At 45.6% G+C, this 18,592-nt stretch overlaps 1 protein-coding gene across 2 annotated transcripts in view; it reads left to right on the top strand.

Moving 5' to 3' along the window:
- znfx1 (zinc finger, NFX1-type containing 1) overlaps positions 1–18,223 on the top strand; it is a 69,473-nt gene extending 51,250 nt beyond the window's left edge. For both annotated transcript variants that reach the window (XM_086005280.1, XM_086005279.1), the window contains 4 exons: positions 7,463–7,608; positions 9,658–9,768; positions 10,966–11,061; positions 13,182–18,223. In XM_086005280.1, the coding sequence (XP_085861406.1) occupies positions 7,463–7,608; positions 9,658–9,768; positions 10,966–11,061; positions 13,182–15,614 (2,786 nt within the window). In that variant the 3' untranslated portion in view covers positions 15,615–18,223. The remainder of the gene's footprint in view (positions 1–7,462; positions 7,609–9,657; positions 9,769–10,965; positions 11,062–13,181) is intronic.
- Positions 18,224–18,592: the final 369 nt, after the last annotated feature.

Raw genomic sequence — 18,592 nt, 5'->3', positions numbered from 1 at the left:
TATCCGGAGATTACTACCTTTTGAGGTCCTGCTTTTTAACCTCTTTCCTAGCTCCCTAAACTCTGCCTGCAGGATCTCCTAGCTCTTCCTACTTGATGGGCCTTCAATAACCACAAAACTAGAAGTTATAGACTTAAACAAGTTGGCTTTTAATCACTAAGATCAGAGCTAACATCTCAACACGCCGACTGGTTCACAGGAATGAGCCATACAGATCCTGGGATCTTTATGTAAGAGAAGTCAGGGGCGGAGCCAAGAGCCAAGACCTGGAACCTCCCAGGTTAGTCGGGAAAGAGGAAGTGAAACTATACACAGTGGGGGAGGGTAATCTACATGAGTGCAAAACGAATACAGGATCAAGACAAACAGATTTCATTACATTCACCCCTTCTATAGATTTAGTCCATCGGGGTGATGTTTCTTAAAAGTTGGTATAAGTGAGTCTGTCAGGAGGTTTTGCAGTTCTCAGTGATCGGCGCAAAGCCGGTTGGGGTGCCTCTAGGGGAGTGGATTCTGGTTCCTCCGCTGTCCGGGCCTCCGCAGTGTCTTCCAGGTTATCTGCAGTGTCCTCCAGGTTAAAGTTGGGTATTGATACCTCTGGGCGTCCTGTCTCTTTGTAGTGTAGGTCTTCATCGGGTAGTCTCCCATCGTTCTCTCCGCTCCCCGAGGGAGCGAGGTCTTTTATGGAAACAGTGTCCTCTCGCCCGTCAGAGTATTCGATATAGGCGTACTGAGGGTTTGCATGGAGGAGCTGTACCTTTTCCACAAGGGGGTCCGTTTTCTGGCCTCTCGCGTGCTTCCGCAATAGTACTGTCCCCGGAGACGTCAGCCACGCGGGTAGAGATATGCCCGAGGTGGATTTCCGGGGGAAAACGAACATCTTTTCGTGAGGGGTAGCGTTAGTGGCAGTACATAACAGAGACCTTATGGAGTGGAGCACGTCTGGGAGGACTTCCTGCCAGCGGGAGGTCGGAAGGCCTTTTGACTTTAAGGCTAACGTGACAGCCTTCCAAACAGTAGCATTCTCCCTTTCCACTTGCCCATTACCCCGGGGGTTGTAGCTAGTGGTTCTGCTAGTGGCTATCCCCTTCGAGAGCAAGAACTGGCGCAGCTCGTCACTCATGAATGACGTCCCCCTATCGCTGTGTATGTAGTTCGGCATGCCAAACATGCAGAATAGATTACAGAGACACTTGATGACCGTGGCACTGGTCATGTCTGGGCAGGGAATGGCGAAGGGGAAGCGGGAATATTCATCAATGATATTGGGGAAGTATACGTTACGGTCGGCAGAGGGAAGGGATCCCTTGAAGTCCAGACTTAGGCGCTCGAATGGCCGTGTGGCTTTGATAAGGTGTGCACGGTCAGGCCTGTAGAAACGAGGCTTGCATTCCGCACAGATGCGGCAGGCTCTGGTCATTGCCCTGACCTCCTCGATGGAGTGGGGCAGATTGCGGGACTTTATAAAATGGTATAGTCGGGTGACCCCTGGGTGACAGAGGTCGTTGTGGAGACCCTGTAATTTGTCCGTATGAATGCTGGCACACATTCCTCGCGATAGGGCGTCTGGGGGTTCATTAAGGGCTCCCGGCCTGTACATAATATCATAGTCGAACGTGGATAGTTCGATCCTCCACCTGAGTATTTTGTCATTCTTGATTTTCCCCCTTTGTTATTAAACATGAAAGCCACCGACCGCTGGTCGGTGAGCAGGGTGAAACGTTTGCCGGCTAGGTATTGTCTCCAGTGCCGCACTGCCTCCACTATAGCCTGTGCCTTCTTCTCGACAGAAGAGTGCCTGATTTCAGGTCCCTGAAGGGTTCGGGAGAAGAAGGCCACAGGTCTCCCAGCCTGATTGAGGGTCGCAGCTAAGGCAAAGTCTGACTCATCGCTTTCGACTTGAAAGGGAATGCATTCGTCCACTGCACACACTGCAGCCCTTTCAATGTCCTGTTTAATACTGGTGAAAGCCTCCCGAGCTTCAGCTGATAGTGGGAAGGACGTCGATTTAATGAGGGGTCGGGCCTTATCAGAGTAATTGGGCACCCATTGGGCATAATACGAAAAAAATCCCAGGCACCTTTTTAAAGCTTTGGGATTGTGTGGCATGGGCAGTTCTTTTAGGGGGCGTAATCGGTCAGGGTCCGGTCCAATTACCCCATCTTCCACCACACAGCCGAAGACACATTTGTCTTCGTTGTAGGTTAGATTCAGCTTTAGGGCAGTTTTTAAAAATCTCGCAAGATTTAGATCGTGGTCTTGCTGGTTGTGCCCGCAGATAGTGACATTGTCCAGCTTGTAGTTTATTCTCGTCAACCATGCGGTCCATCTCACGTTGGAAGATCGAGACCCCATTTGTTACCCCGAAGGGCACTCTGAGAAAATGGTAGAGGCGCCCGTTCGCCTCGAAGGCGGTGTATGGGCGGTCCTCCGTTCTAATGGGGAGCTGGTGATATGCGGATTTGAGGTCGATAGTCGAGAAGACTCGGTATTGCGCAATCTGGTTGACCATTTCTGATATACGGGGTAAAGGGTAGGCGTCCAGCTGGGTATAAATATTAACAGTCTGGCTGTAGTCAATTACCATCCGTTTCTTTTCGCTATTTTTAACTATGACTACTTGGGCACGCCACGGGCTGGTACTGCATTCAATAATGCCTTCCCGCAGGAGTCTGTCCACTTCCGCCTTGATAAAGTGTCTGTCTTCCAGACTGTACCGTCTACTTTTGGTCGCTATGGGCCTACAGTTCGGAGCGAGATTAGCGAATAAAGAGGGCGGGCTGATTTTTAAGGTTGCTAGGCCACAGACTGTGAGTGGCGGCTGGGACCCGCCATATGCTAGCGTGACACTTTCGTGGTGGCACTGGAAGTCCAGGCCCAAGATTACATTAACACAGAGTTCTGGCATCACGAGGAGTTTAAAATCCTTGTAGTCCGTGCCTTTTACAGTCAGTGTTACCACACAGTAGCCCAAAATGTCCGAAGTGTGGGGCTTAGCAGCCATAGCAATTCTGCTCCGTGTAGGGGTTACCGTTAATGAGTGCCGCCGTACCAGGCTAGGGTGGATAAAACTCTCGGTACTCCCACAGTCAATTAAACATTTCGTTAAATTCCCGTTTACCTGTATGTCCATCATGGATTTTGTCAACGGGTGTGGCCTGGATTGATCCACCGTGATCGAAGCCACTGTTGGGCCCTGGGCGGCCGTTGAGTCGGGAAAAGATGGCGGATCCCAAGATGGCAGCCCGCACGGCACGCACGAAGCAGTGACGGAGTTAGAAATCGGATTCCCCTGCAGACTTTGCTAAAATGCCCCTTTTCTTACATTTGAAGCATGTAGCGTCCTTCGCTGGGCATCGTTGTCTGGGGTGCTTGGCCTGGCCGCAGAAGTAGCATTTCGGGCCTCGAGACATTGCCGCTGTCGTAGGACTCTTGGGTGAACTTCTGTGTGGGGACTCCGGCGGCGTAGAGCTGGTCTGAGACCTGGATGGGGAAGATGGCTGATTCCAAGATGGCGGCCCCCTCGGCGCGCACGAGGCGATGAGGGCCGCATGGCCGGAAGAATAAGAGTCAGAGTTTTTCTGGGCCACGTCCAGCGATCGCGCAGTGGCCACTGCCTTTTTTAAGTCCAGGACCTCCTTCTCCAGCAGTCTCTGCCGGATATAATTCGATTTGAGGCCCGTGATGAAGGAATCGCGGACCAATTCGTCAGAGTACGCGTTGGCCGTCACGGCTTTGCTGTTACAGTCCCGGACCAGGTCCTTTAGGCCCTGTAAGAAATCGTCCATTGATTCCTCTGGTCGCTGCCTGCGTGTAGCCAGCAGATGTCTGGCGTACACTTCGTTTACCGGCCTCTGGTATTGGGCCTTCAGGATAGTGATGGCCTCCGTGTAAGAGGTGGCGTCCTGGATGAACGAATAAATCCGATGACTTACGTGAGTAGTCAGTAGACTCAGTTTATCTACCTCGCTATCGGATGAGGCCCCCGCGAAGAGTTCGAAGCATTTGAGCCAGTGTCCAAATTGATTTGATGCTTCAACAGAATGTGGATCCAAGTCCAGACGCTCTGGTTTTAGGAGTCGATCCATCCTAGTATTCTTTAGTGATTAAAATTGATGGGCCTTCAATAACCACAAAACTAGAAGTTATAGACTTAAACAAGTTGGCTTTTAATCACTAAGATCAGAGCTAACATCTCAACACGCCGACTGGTTCACAGGAATGAGCCATACAGATCCTGGGATCTTTATGTAAGAGAAGTCAGGGGCGGAGCCAAGAGCCAAGACCTGGAACCTCCCAGGTTAGTCGGGAAAGAGGAAGTGAAACTATACACAGTGGGAGAGGGTAATCTACATGAGTGCAAAACGAATACAGGATCAAGACAAATAGATTTCATTACACTACTTATGTCGTTGGTACAGATATATGGACCACGACCTCTGGCTGTTCACTGTAGGGGGTTTCTCTTGCTCGTTCTGGTCTCCTACCAGGCTTCGTGCAATAATTACCCTTGAGTGGTTCGACCCACTCTCCCCTACGGTTCTAGACCTTGGACTTAGGTGCAGGGAACTGTAGTGCAGAGAAAGACTCAATAGACCAGGTTGAATAGCACGAAATGGATGCTTTTATTATTAAACAGTTTGCAGCATTATAAAATACATGTCATAAGCACAAATTAAAGCAACTACAAGCATGCACATATCTATAAACTTAATTCCATGGAAATGGGAAACACACGGCACATCGAAAAAGGGGGAACACATTACGATTACCCTTACTCCCTCCCCTATACCTAGACTAAGTTTCGACCTGAGGAACTCGGAATCATGCTCACCACTTTCAGATTCGCAAAATAGGGGGTTCGCAGCCTTTTGGCACAACTTTCCGTCGTCGTGTGGATTTGGAAACTTCTGGCGCAGCTTGTTTTTCTCTCTCACTCTCAGGCGAGGAGGCAGTGGACACAGCCTTGATGAGCGCTCGTCATGACTGAAATCAGTTGAAACCTGCTGAATAACTGGATACACATGGGAGAGTCCGTTTATTTCTCTTTCCCGCCTGGCTTAGGCTTTTCCAGAGGGTGTCTTCTCCTTCGGCCTGGGTCGTCGATGATCTCCCAACAAAAGTACCCGGGCCACCCTCCTTCGTCTTCCCGTTGTGGCTGAACCTTGCCTGGCCGAACGCCGACCACGCTGCCTTAACCGAAGAGTCCGTCCCGAAACGTGAATCTGAAGCGAAGCGCCGAAACGTACTCCCAAGCGTTGAAGAAGATGAAAACCGAAGTGAAGTCCGAAGCGAAGCGTAGCGTCGAGGTGAAGCGTACTGATGGACTTTTCAATCCATAGTTATACCCTTTTGGGACAGTCTTATCTCCTGCCAGATCATAGTCCAGTCTTTGTAATATTTTTGGCGGGCAGAAATCTCTGCAGGGGCGCTTTGTCTTGTAACGGGAGCCGGTGATAGCTTAACTGGCCTTCCTGGCCGATAATGTCTTTTACTTTGTCACCGTAACTCGGTTCGCATATTGATCGGTCTGGAGATTGCCCTTGATGGCTGTTAAACGGTTTTTCCTTTGTACAATAAATGGGTTTAAGTGTTCATTCAATTGTCCGCCCATATCTTGATGGGCCCCATCCTGTTGCCTGAAACTGTCTTGTACTTAGAATCCAATTGAATATGTATGCCCATTTCCCTGAGTTTCGGTTTCCCGATACTGGCTTTCGCGGGCTTACTGTTCTCAATCCACAAGCCTGTCTGGCTTGCAGTAACAGAAATCAAATGGTCCAAGAAACTGATCACGAGGTCCGGCGGCCATTTTGTATGCCCCTTTTTATCAAAGGGTTTTCTGTATAAGCTTCTTTTGGTCAATAAAGCTGTATTATTAATCCTGTTTTCTTGCGTGATTATTTAATGAAAATTTCCGAATCTTACATCACCCTCCCCCCTCAGAATGCCCTGCAGCCGTTCAGTGACATCCTTGACCCTGGAACCAGGGAGGCAACATACCATCCTGGAGTCACGTCTGCGGCCGCAGAAATGCCTGTCTGCTCCCCTAACTATTGAATCCCCTATCACTATTGCTTTCCCTCTCCTCTTTCTTCCCCCCCCCTCCTCCCCCTTGCCTGTGCAGCAGAGCCTTCCATGGTGCTGTGGACTTTGCTCTGGCTGCACTCCCCAGAGGAACCATTGCCCTCACCAGTACTCAGCACCGAATACTGGTTGGTGAGCAAGATAGGCTCAGGGGACTCCTGCACTACCTGCCTAGTCCTCCTCTTCTGTCTGACAGCTACCCATTCCCTCTCTGCCTGCACACTCTTAAGCTGCGGGGTAACCACCTCCCGAAATGTGCCATCCACATAGCTCTCAGCCTCGCGGATGCACAGCAGTGACTGCAGCCGCCGCTCAAGCTCCGTAACCCAGTACTCGAGCTGCTGTAGCTGGCGACACTTCCCGCACATGTGGTTGTCCAGACCACGGGAGGTATCCAGGACTTCCCACATGGCACAGGTTGTGCATTCCGCGGGTGTGAGCTGCCCTGCCATACCTCTAATTAACTTCTAATTTACGAAACTAGCTGGAATGAACTTAAAATCTTTAAGAAAGGTAAGTAAAACCACTTGCCAGATACTCACCAATCAGTTCCCTCCCCTTGTGCCGATGTCACTTGACTTCTGACGTCACTCTTTGAAAATTCTGCCGGTGCTGAGTTGGTGCTGCCGCCTCGCCGCTCCTCCCAGGTCCGCACTGCTGCTGCTGTGGGGCCTACCTGCGCCTTGGGCTCTCTTTTATACTGCCACCTCGCCGCTGCTACTGCTGCAATATTCCATTTGCCTTCCTAATTACTTGCTGTACCTGCATGCTAACTTTTTGTGTTTCATATACGAGGACACCCAGATCCCTCTGTACTGCAGCATTCTGTAGACTCTCTCCATTTAAATAATATTTTGCTTTTTTATTCTTCCTACCAGCGTGGATAACCTCACTATTTCCCATCTGCCAAATTTTTGCCCACTCACTTAACCTATCTATATCCCTTTGCAGGCTCTGTCCTCCTCACAACTTGCTTTCCCACCTATCTTTGTATCGTCAGAAAATTTGGCAGCAGTACACTCGGTCCCTTCATCCAAGTCATTAATATAGATTGTAAATAGTTGAGGCCCCAGCACTGATCCCTGTGGCACCCCGCTAGTTACAGTTTGCCAACTTGAAACTGACCCATTTATTCCGACTCTCTGTTTTCTATTAGTTAGCCAATCCTCTATCCAATCTAATATATTACCCCCAACACCGTGAGTTCTTATCTTGTGCAGTAACCTTTTATGCGGCACCTTATCGCATGCCTTCTGGAAGGCTTAAGTAAATTTTACCCAGTTATTTAAAAGAAAAAGGAGCTGGAAAACACACAGGTAATGAGTTATGTGGTTTCATGTCTGAAAGTAATGACCTGAATTATCCATTCGAACAGGTGCAGCTAAATACAGGAAGGTGCTCCAGGAGGTGCAGCCTCGTATTGTGGTGGTAGAAGAAGCAGCTGAGGTTCTGGAAGCTCATTTAATAACAACACTCAGCAGTGCTTGCCAACATCTTATTCTGATTGGGGACCATCAGCAGGTCAGTATTTGCTGCGCCTTCCTTTTTGTCACTTAAGTGGCTGCTCATTTGACCTATTTAGGCAATTTCCTCACTGCTTTCTTTGATCATCTTGCTCTCACTGGCAGCCCAATTGGGGGGAGGGGAGCAGTCAGGAACATGCTCCTCTCCAAAGCCGCCCTCTGTACCACAGTATAATTGGTTGAATAGAGTTGGACTTCTATGGAGCAGACAGACTATTCATTTTCTTCACCCATCCACCCCTACAGATCAAATGCTCCGCTGTTGTTGCATTGGTCATAAGCTGGTCACACTCATCTAATGAGCATAGACTAGTGCAAATATCAACTGGGGCTGGAATTTGAACTTGAGACCGCGGGTTGAAAGTTCAATTATCTACTATTGGAATTGCATAGCTATCCAAGTTGTTATTACTTTTTGGTGAAACCTATTCACTATTAAAAGCCTCACTTCGTAAACAGCAAAATATTTCACCTTGCATGGATAAAATTTACTTAAGTCTTGCAATGGATAGCAGATTGAAGATAGTTTTAGGGAACATAAACAATAACCTCTCCTTATATGGCTCGGTGTCAAATTTTTTTTTTTGATAACGCTCTTGTGAAGCATCTTGGGATGTTTTATTACGTTAAAGACGCTATGTAAATATAAGTTTTTATTGTTGGAATGCCCACCACAATGCAAAAGTTGGTACTATAAACTTCCAACAGGATCTGCTGTGCTGTTTGTGCATATGGATTGTCAACAATCTGACAGCCATACTGAGGTAATAGTGATTCCATACAGAAATACCTTCCTGTATTTAGCTGCACCTGCTGGAATGGGAAATTCAGGCCAATATTTTGTCATGAAGCCACATTACTCATGATTTTTGTGGGGTTTTTTGACTCACTTTTAAAAGCATTTTTTCTTTTAAATGACGGGTACTAAAATTACCTGGTTTCCACAGTCCATTGCTTGAGGTGTGTTGTCAAATCCAAAGAGCAGGTATGTTCAAGTGATGGCAAATTCAGCCAAATGGGCGCAACGAAGCAATTTTACTATTTTTGAACTTTGCTCCAATCGCCCCCACAGTGAGATTTTGCCATCGGCCTCAAAATACAAACAAAGAAACAAATTGGATGTAAACCAAATCATGCCCAGCGGTCCTGGAGTTAAATGGGCGAGGGTCAACAAGAGAATCTTCGATATTAATCATTTTTCCTTACTGCAAAATCTTAAACATCTTCTGTTTCTCCAAAAGCAAAATACTGCAGATGCTGGAAATCTGAAATAAAAACAGGAACTGCTGGAAACACTCAGCAGGTCAGGCAGCATCAGTGGAGAGAGAAACAGAGTTAACGATTCAGGTTGATGGCCTTTCATCAGAACGCAGAGTTCTGACGAAACTCTCTCCACCGATGCTGCCTGACCTGCTGAGTATTTCCAGCATTTTCTGTTGGTTATTTCTGTTTCTCAAATGTTGCTTAAATATTAGCAATATGTATTTTCTAATTATGTAACAGGATAAATATTCAGTTGACTCTGCTAAATCTAAGATATTCTACTGCAATTTATAAGTTTTAAACAGAAAATAGCTGCAATTAGCAGCCTGTCCAATAATTCATTGCCAATACAGGTGGGTCTTTCAGGTAATGAAGATTCACTCAATGACTACTAAACATCAGCAAAAGCATTATTTTACCCAAACTGTTGTACCAGGCTCAATATCAATAAGAATATGAGTTGATTTCAATACATTAGGGTTTTTAAAAAAAAGTTGACTTTTCGCTAAAATCTGCATTATACTGCACCCTGAGGTTATAACTCGCTTTCCAAATATGCTGAGCTGTGGTCTTGTTGGCGACCACCCAATGACTGCTATGAAATGTTGTCTCAACATGCTACTTGTGCCTTTTGAACATGCAAGCCAGTTATTATTTGAATACTTCCAGTAGATTTGATGGGCATGTCTGTCTGACTTACTGATAACTAACAGATTATGTGAATCATCTTGTATTTTCTGTGCCTTTTACCTCCACTTATTAACATGGAATGCTTCCCTGACAGCTTCGGCCCAGTGCTACAGTGTATGATCTGGCCAGAAACTTCTATCTGGAAGTGTCTTTATTTGAACGTCTTGTAAAAGTGAACGTTCCATTCATACGACTAGATTATCAGGTGAGAGCGGGTGAAATGCATCAAAAGTATTTTGACAGCCTGGTTTCAGTGTTTCTGGAACACACTTGTTGCTTACGTTAAAACAATTGAAAGGGTGACCTTTTCTAAATGTGTCTTGAAAGGTTAGCATTAGGTTTTCAGGGAACACAAAATCAAACAATCTCTGTTGTGAATTTCTCGAGAGCTGCTTACTTATAATGTAGCTGGTACAGCCATACAAATAATAAACCGCTTCCTTAAAAATCCCAACAGCTGCTACATTAATCTAAAGTGAATATTAATTGTGATGAGCAAAACCTCCCCGTCACAAATTCGTCCCTTCTGTGAACCGGTGTAATGAGCAGTAACTGAGATAACTGAAGTGCAGATTCCTAAATTCCTGTTGCATGGTAATTGAAGTTGTCTTGTTCAAATAATCCCAGCCGTCCCATTCCCACGGTTTCCGCATCTATAACGCACATTTCAGTCTAATGCTACAGCAACGGAGTCAGCTGGCAAAGCTCTGGAGCAGAACCAAGGAACAACACCACCATTGAGGGTGCAGTATGTGCTTGTGTCAGCGTGGGCCCAGCATATACTGAAGCATTAGTAGTCCCGCTGTTGGTCGCTGTTCCAATTTAGCACAATGAAAGGAATGACTTAGACGCGTATAATGAAGTGAAATGTTTTTATTTAGTGTGTGCACCCAGTGCAGCTAATGTGATGTGCTCCACCCCTCACCTTGAATACCATGTGTGAGGAGCTTGTGGATTACTTTCTCACCAAGATCAAAATCATCCATGCGGCTGCATCCTTCCCTTCCCCTTGCTCCCAGCCTCCACAATTCTCCACCCATTCCAGCTCTGAACCCAATCTCTCTGCCCTTCCCCCCCCCCCCCCGGAGGTCATCTCATCCACGAGACCCACTTCCTGCTCCTTTTGACACCCTGCCTATCGAACTCCTGACTACCCACCTTCCCTTCCTGGCCCCCGTCACATTTTTTAAGACACTAGTATCTGGCCCAGGACACAATGGGATGCTCAAGTCAAGTCTCCTATGAGACTTGGTGTTTAAGGGAGTAACAGACTCCACTAAAGAAGATATTCGTAATCTTTCCCTGCGAGTTTGATAATTATGGAATCTGAGCCTGGTTGTGTGGGGCAGGTTAGCAGTAGGGGAGAATGCGCTAATTCTGCTGTTAATTTTATTTGTTCCAGCATCGCATGAGACCTGAGATAGCTGAGCTTTTGACTCCTCATATCTATGAGAAGCTGGAGAATCACCCATCTGTAATGAATTATGAAAACATCAAGGTTTGAACTGCATTTCCAGATTTGTGATTATGCCTTTTTTGAGAGGAATGAAATGAGTGCAAAATTAATAGCATTTACTGTGATTTTGCTCTGATCATTGCAGTAATTTATGATGTCACTGACAAATTTATGATTATGAAAGCTTTTGTTAAGGGAGGCAATCAAAACTGGATCCTTTCAGTATGGAGGGCTTCCTGCCCCACTCACTAGAATATCAAAAAGTAGCTAAAACTCTCCAACCTTGTAAGCTATATTCCTGTATTTGATCTTGCTTGCCTCACACTAAAGAGGCAGTCTGAATAAAATAGGTTACAGGTGGTTCAAAAGGAAAAGTCCCAGAAATAAGCACTTGAGATTGACCTGGACACCATATCAAAGGCATCCAAGCTAGAACAAGTCTAACCGCACCACTACATACAGAAGTCCAGTGTTTAGTGTTACTGTTGCTAATTTGTGACGTAGTGTATACAATTGTACAGCCAGAACCTTAACTTCAGTTGAGAAAATGCTCATTGACTATGTAGTGACCTAAACAGTAATAGAGTCATAGAGTTATACAGCACAGAAAGAGGCCCTTCGGCCCATCGTGTCTGCACCGGCCATCAAGCCCTATTCTAATCCCATTTTCCAGCATTTGGTCCGTAGCCTTGTATGCTATGGCATTTCAAGTGCTCATCTAAATGCTTCTTGAATGTTGTGAGGATTCCTGCCTCTACCACCCTTTCAGTCAGTGAGTTCCAGATTCCAACCACCCTCTGGGTGAAAGAGTTTTTCCTCAAATCCCCTCTAAACCTCCTGCCCCTTACCTTGAAACTATGCCCCCTGGTTATTGACCCCTCTACTAAGGGGAAAAGTTATTTTCTATCTACCCTATCTATGCCCCTCATAATTTTGTACACCTCAATCAGGTCTCCCCTCAGCCTTCTCTGCTCTAAGGAAAACAACCCCAGCCTGTCCAGTCTCTCTTCATAGCTGAAGCGCTTCAGCCCCGATAACATCCTGGTGAATCTCCTCTGCACCCTCTCCAATGCAATCACACCCTTCCTATAGTGTGGTGACCAGAACTACACACAGTATTCCAGCTGTGGCCTAACTAGCATTTTTTACAGTTCCATCAATGAAATTAAGTCTAAAGTCTGTTACAAAGGGATGTCAGGCTCCAGCATTAGTTTTATTTAAAATGTGGGCTTGCTTTTCAAAGAAGGTTTCCATAATCTCAAAGTAAATGGATATTGGCCCGGAATTTGCGGTCAGCAGCGAAGCAAAGGCGTTCGCCGCTGTCCCTGAAGTACACGCCACACGAGGTTCTCCGACCTTCAATTCAAATCAATGAAGTATAGTGGGGATCCCCTTGTGTGAACTGCTGTAACGTCAACAAGCTGTCTAAGCAGCCAATCAAAAGGCAGAATTCTCAGAGAACAAGGAAGTGAGTAAGCTCTTAAAATTCTAACTTTATAAAAATGTTATAGAAAACAAAACAAAGATTGAGGTTCTCGCATGGGGAAAAGACAAACCTGAAATAAAGATGGACAAACTTTAAAAAAAAATACATTTTTAAAAAAAAGTTTCTTGATTTAATTTCTTTATTAAAATGGACAAATTTCACACTGCACAAAATTAAAATTAGTTTTCCAGGCCCTTAACATTTGTTTAGAAGTAATAACACTGCTAAAACCCCAATTACACCTAACCCCTTTGGGTCTAACTTTTTTAGTGGGGAATTTAACATCGTACATACTGTGGAAGAGCAAAGTTTTTGTCAGTTTCCCAGATGTGGCTGATTACACCGATTGCCGGCTCTGTGGGGGCAGGGCGGGGGGTGATAAGAGTAAACAGTGCAGCCTGTTTCGGAACTGTCACTGATAGACCGCAACTTCAGGATTTGCGCATGTGCCAAATACCGAAGATTGCGGTCAGTTTTAAAGGCGGAATGACGTCGAACACTGCCAGTTCGCCGTCATCCCGACTGCAAATTCCAGCCCATTTTCTCTCTGTCTGTCTGTCTGTCCCAATTTAACATGTGCTCTGTACAACACAATTTTAATTGATTGTAGAATTTGTTGCATTGAAATTATTTTTTTTTAACTCTTTCTCTCTTCCTCCCCACAATTTCTCCACAGGGAGTTTGTTCAAACTTGTTCTTTGTAGAACACGATTTCCCCGAAGAGGAAATCCAGGATGGGAAGAGTCATCAGAACCAGCATGAAGCCGCCTTTGTTGTAGCACTGTGTCAGTATCTCATCTGTCAGGATTACTCGCCCTCTCAGATCACTATTCTCACCACCTACACAGGACAGCTGTTCTGTTTGCGCAAAATGATGCCTTCCAAGAAGTTTGCTGGTGTGAAGGTCCACGTGGTCGACAAATACCAGGGAGAGGAGAACGATATTATTCTGCTTTCACTGGTGCGGAGCAATAAGACAGGCAAGGTCGGATTCTTGCAAATAGCAAACAGGGTCTGTGTGGCTCTATCACGGGCCAAGAAAGGTCTTTACTGCATAGGAAACATGAGTATTCTAGCGAACGTTCCTCTTTGGAGCAAGATCATGCATACCTTGCATGAAAAAGCCAATATCGGTCGCTCGCTGTTGCTGACCTGTCAGAATCACCCTAAAACTATGACCCTTGTGTCCAAAGCCGAAGATTTCAGCAAAGTTCCCGAGGGAGGCTGCAGCCTGCCATGTGAGTACAGGCTGGACTGCGGCCACGTTTGCACTAGAGCATGTCATCCATACGATATGGATCACAAGGAATTTAACTGTTTGAAACCGTGTCAGAAAATACTTTGTGACGATGGACATAGGTGTGCAAAGTCCTGCTATGAGAAGTGTGGCAAATGTCAAGTAAAGGTGGATAAAGTGATTCCTAAGTGTGGACACTTGCAAAAAGTGCCTTGTTCTAAGAACCCAGAAGATTTTGTCTGCAAGGAACCGTGTTCCAAAATCCTGTACTGTGGCCATAAATGTGCTGCAGCTTGTGGAGAAGATTGTGCAATGTGCAACAAAAAAGTATCAATAACCCTGAAATGCGATCATGTCCAGGAGGTAGAATGTTACATAAAAGAGGCTGCAAAGATTGGGAAGTGTGTTCCTTGCAAAGAAAAATGCAAAACACTCCTGGATTGTGACCACAACTGTCCTGGATCTTGTCACCGTTGCTATGAAGGCCGCTTTCATGAGAGTTGCAAACAGCCGTGCAGGCGGTTGCTAATCTGTTCACACGAGTGCTTGGAACCCTGCACAAACCAGTGCCCTCCATGCCAGCGGCAGTGCGAAAATGTATGCAAGCACAGTAAGTGTGGGAGAAAGTGCGGGGAGCTGTGCACTCCTTGTGTGGAGCCTTGTGAGTGGGCCTGTCAGCACTATCGGTGTCGAAAGCTCTGCTCAGAGCCATGTGACAGGCCTCCTTGTAATGAGCCTTGCAAGAAACGGCTGAATTGTCGGCACCCTTGTGTCGGGCTCTGCGGAGAGCCTTGCCCCAAGAAGTGCCGCGTGTGCCACTATGCTGAAATCACTGAAATCTTCTTCGGAAATGAGGACGAACCCAATGCCAGATTTGTTCAACTCGAAGACTGCTGCCATATTTTTGAGGTGACTGGCTTCGACCAGTACATGAATCTGGAGCAAGAAGACAATGGCATGGTCATAAAGCTGAAAGACTGCCCAAAGTGTCGAATGCCCATCAGGAAGAATTTTCGCTATGGGGCGATAATAAAAAATAGCCTCTGTGAAATCGAAAAAGTGAAGAAGGTTGTCCAGGGAGATGCAGAGAAAAATAACCAAATTGGGAAACATTTAGAGTCTGTACTGAAGGAGCGCTCCATTATAGCTGAACAGTTTCCAGCTCGGAATAAAAACTTAACCTCTGCGCTGCGGTCATGTGCCCTGTCACTACAGGGTCTGACTGTTATTGAAAATAAAATTGCATTTCTCTCTAGACTTGCTGAACTTAAAAGTCAGGAGGCAAGAATAAATTCAATCATGCATGTGAAGTTTAATACTAAACTGCTCGAGTGTCTGAAATGGATAGATAAATCTCGAGGGAGATTCACAGGACAAGAGCTTACTGATCTGCAAAGTGAAATTCAAAGGCTTACATTTCTTTTTGACCTTTATGTCCGGTGCAGCATAGCATCAGGCAGAAAGCTAGACTCTTCAACGGAGCACAAGGTTGTGTGTGTGCAGAGGACCCTCGAGTGCACAAAGAGATTCACTGAAGAAGACGAAAAGTTTGTTAAAGAGGAAATGGAAAAATTGAAGTCGGCTCTGCCTGAAACTGGTCTTGCTATATCTGAGACGGAGAAGGTGATGATAGTCAAGGCAATGGGCCTTCGTCAAGGTCACTGGTTTAAGTGCCCAAATGGGCATGTCTATGTTATCACAGAATGTGGAGGTGCAATGCAAAGAATCAAATGTCCAGATTGTGATGCATTAATTGGGGGTACCAACCATACTTTAGAGAGTAGCAACCAAGTAGCTTCAGAAATGGATGGAGCTCAATATTCTGCCTGGTCAGATGTTGCAAACAATATGTTGAATTTTGAAGAACTTTGAAGATTTTTATAAGGTTAATGGGCTGACTATGCTCATTGACTCCTATGCATTCAATCATTAGTGAGAAGAAATCTTGTACTGTTTACATTAACATTTTGGTAGTTTTTAGCTGAACACTGATGATTATGTTGCAACGTTTGGACATCCGGCTTAATTTTTGAGGGGCTGTGTCCTCCCTGTTATCCTATGCTTCTGCAAGAAGAAATGAGTAAGGCTGAATTGTAGTGTGGTATCTTTTGCTTTAAATTCATACATAATGCATCTTAAAACAATTGTATTATAGAATAATGGATGATCAGTCATGTATTAAAAATGTTTTTAACCCACATTGATTTTGGGCTCGCATGTGTTGCAGTCAATACTGTGTTTGCAAACCCCAAACCAAATTAGGGAATGGGTGGACCTCCATTATTAGATGCCCATCCATACTATTCTTCAACAGTTAGAGCTTGCTTTTACTTGTCATTAAAGTGGGGCATTTTTTATCCTCTGGAAGGTAATCTTTAGTAGTTTACTGCAAAAGAGCACACTCAAAAACATCTTCTATTTAGTTAAGAGAGAAACCCAGTTTGTATTATTGATTTTACTCCTCACCACCCCTCACCACAAATTAATGTCATGGTTTCTCTAACGGGCTTCCCATTGGTGGTAAAAATGCAATTATCAATTAGGTCCATGGAAATTCTGCAGCCATTCCGACATCCTCCCACCATAATTGCAGTGAGTCAGCCGGAACTGCTGGGACCTGGACACATTGCGGGGGCTTTCCACCCAAACATAGCCATTGCCCTAAGTAGGCACGGTGGGGGGGGGGGGGGGGGTCGTGGGTGGCAGGGACCCTAAGTCCGGAGTAGCCATGTCCTTGCCTCTCGGTGGGACCCAGCGCATGGTTGGCTGAGGTACGCCTGGTCAGGCTAGGTATACCTCCTTGACATCTAGGAGGAGGTGAAGTGGATACACCAGCGAGTGGGGTGTCAAAGGATGTGATCGTGGCCTGCACCCTCGAAGACAAAGGCCAATTTTTTCTTAATTTTTAAGCAGCCTTCTTGCAGGCAAGCTACATTCAGATGTTCTGGTCTTTCCAGTAGGTGGATGTTCTAGATACGCCCCATAGTGGCATAGGCAACCTCCCCCTGATCTCGGAAAGTCTGCTATGATCGACAACGGAGGTTCCTGGCAGGTGACGGTTTAATGGCCTGGATTGCTGGTCTGTCAATTGTCGAGGCCTAGTTTTTTTACAAGACGTGCCTCTAGACAGAGGATCTTCTTTATGAATTAACTCTTGAAATTTAGCATTTGAAAGAAAAGATATGGGGTAGAGCAGGAATGTCCAAGCCTTGTGGCTTTATCGGCTGTTTAGGTGCACACCATGGACGCTAGCAGGCTACATATAGACTCCGAATTTCCACAGGCTTTTCTGGCATACTCTTGGTCTAAGTCCATTGGGTGTGCGATGGAAGGCCCATGAAATAGCCCAGGACGCCAATACATCAGTCCAGGCCTTTGCTCTGAGCCTCCAGTTGTCCCAAGCACAGCCTCTTGTGTCAAAATCGCGTGACCAGGGGAGGAAACTACCAGGCATGGCATTTCCTCCGCTCTGGCCAAGGTTACACCAGGCGGCCAGTACCGCTAGGATGAACTAGGCATACTGGCCTCACCAGGAGTGGCCTTGGTGGCCACTACGTATGTGTATGTGTGGCCCTCCTGGACCTGCACAATAAGGCTGGCATTTCAGGACCTTGATGGGCCCATTGTATAGACCCATTATTAATATTTCCTGTGGCCTGATGAGCAGTTGGCCAGCACTGTTTTTTTTCCTACCGTACTCTGGTGGACGCCCAGAATATGCCCATCATGGCACAGGCATCTGCCAGTAACATGTAAATCAGGGAACCTCTCTCTGACCCCAGGCCGAGGTTCCCAGCAGATACTAATGGATCTTGAAGTTATTACATAGGATCTATCTATCAGATGAGGCAATTATGCCAAGAACTGCCATATGCAAACCGTCAGACACATGAAGTACAAACAGGACAAATAGTGAATAAGAAAAATGAGCAGATATAGAACGGAGTTGCTTGGGCTTCGTGGGCTGGATTGCCAGGGTTTGTGCGTCAGGGTTAGGGTACAGTTTCCCTTTTTAAAACAATGGCTGTCGTGTCAGGCTGAGTAATCCACAGGGGAGAGCAGCTGGGTTGTAATGATAAATGGTGCAGATGAGATATTGGAGAGGCAAAACTATAGGGAAAATAATGATCTTCTGTCAATGTTGTTCTTGTTTCCAGAAACACAGGGGGATTTGGTTCCCTGCATCTATTATATTATGGTTGTGTAAATGATTTATAATCACTTTGGTTTTAATGGAATCAGTTATTAAACTTTGACCGTTTTAGTTTTGCCACAGATGATTTTGTTAGAAATCCAAAATCTGTGTTTTGTTGCTATAACCCATTAATTATGGAGTTCTGTCTGTCACATACATTCAATGCTTTTTAATAGATTATATGTTCTTTAAAAAAAAATATAAATAGAGAAAAATGTAACCAATTACAGGTAATAGTTAAAATGTCTTTAATAAAACTCTCTAAATAAAGTAACAAAATGCTAAATGAGTGTTGGTTTTGTTATATATTTTAGGCTAATACTTAACGTGGTATAAATAAAGAAAAGTGATCTCATTGAAACTTATAAAATTCTAACAGGACTAGACAGACTAGATGCAGGAAGGATGTTCCCGATGACGGGGGAATCCAGAACCAGGGGGCACAGTCTAAGGATAAGGGGCAAGCCATTTAGGACAGAGATGAGGAGGAATTTCTTCACCCAGAGAGTGGTGAACCTGTGGAATTCTCTACCACAGAAGGCAGTTGAGGCCAATTCATTAAATATATTCAAGAAGGAGTTAGGTATATTTCTTAAGGCTAAAAGGATATAGGGAGAAGGCAGGGACACGGTACTGAATTTGGATGATTAGCCAT

This window comes from Somniosus microcephalus, chromosome 13, assembly GCF_052327205.1.
Source record: "Somniosus microcephalus isolate GS21.2 chromosome 13, FLI_Smic_1.0, whole genome shotgun sequence".
In the NCBI taxonomy this organism is placed as follows: Eukaryota; Metazoa; Chordata; class Chondrichthyes; order Squaliformes; family Somniosidae; genus Somniosus; species Somniosus microcephalus.
This window is presented reverse-complemented; position numbering and strand designations above follow the sequence as displayed.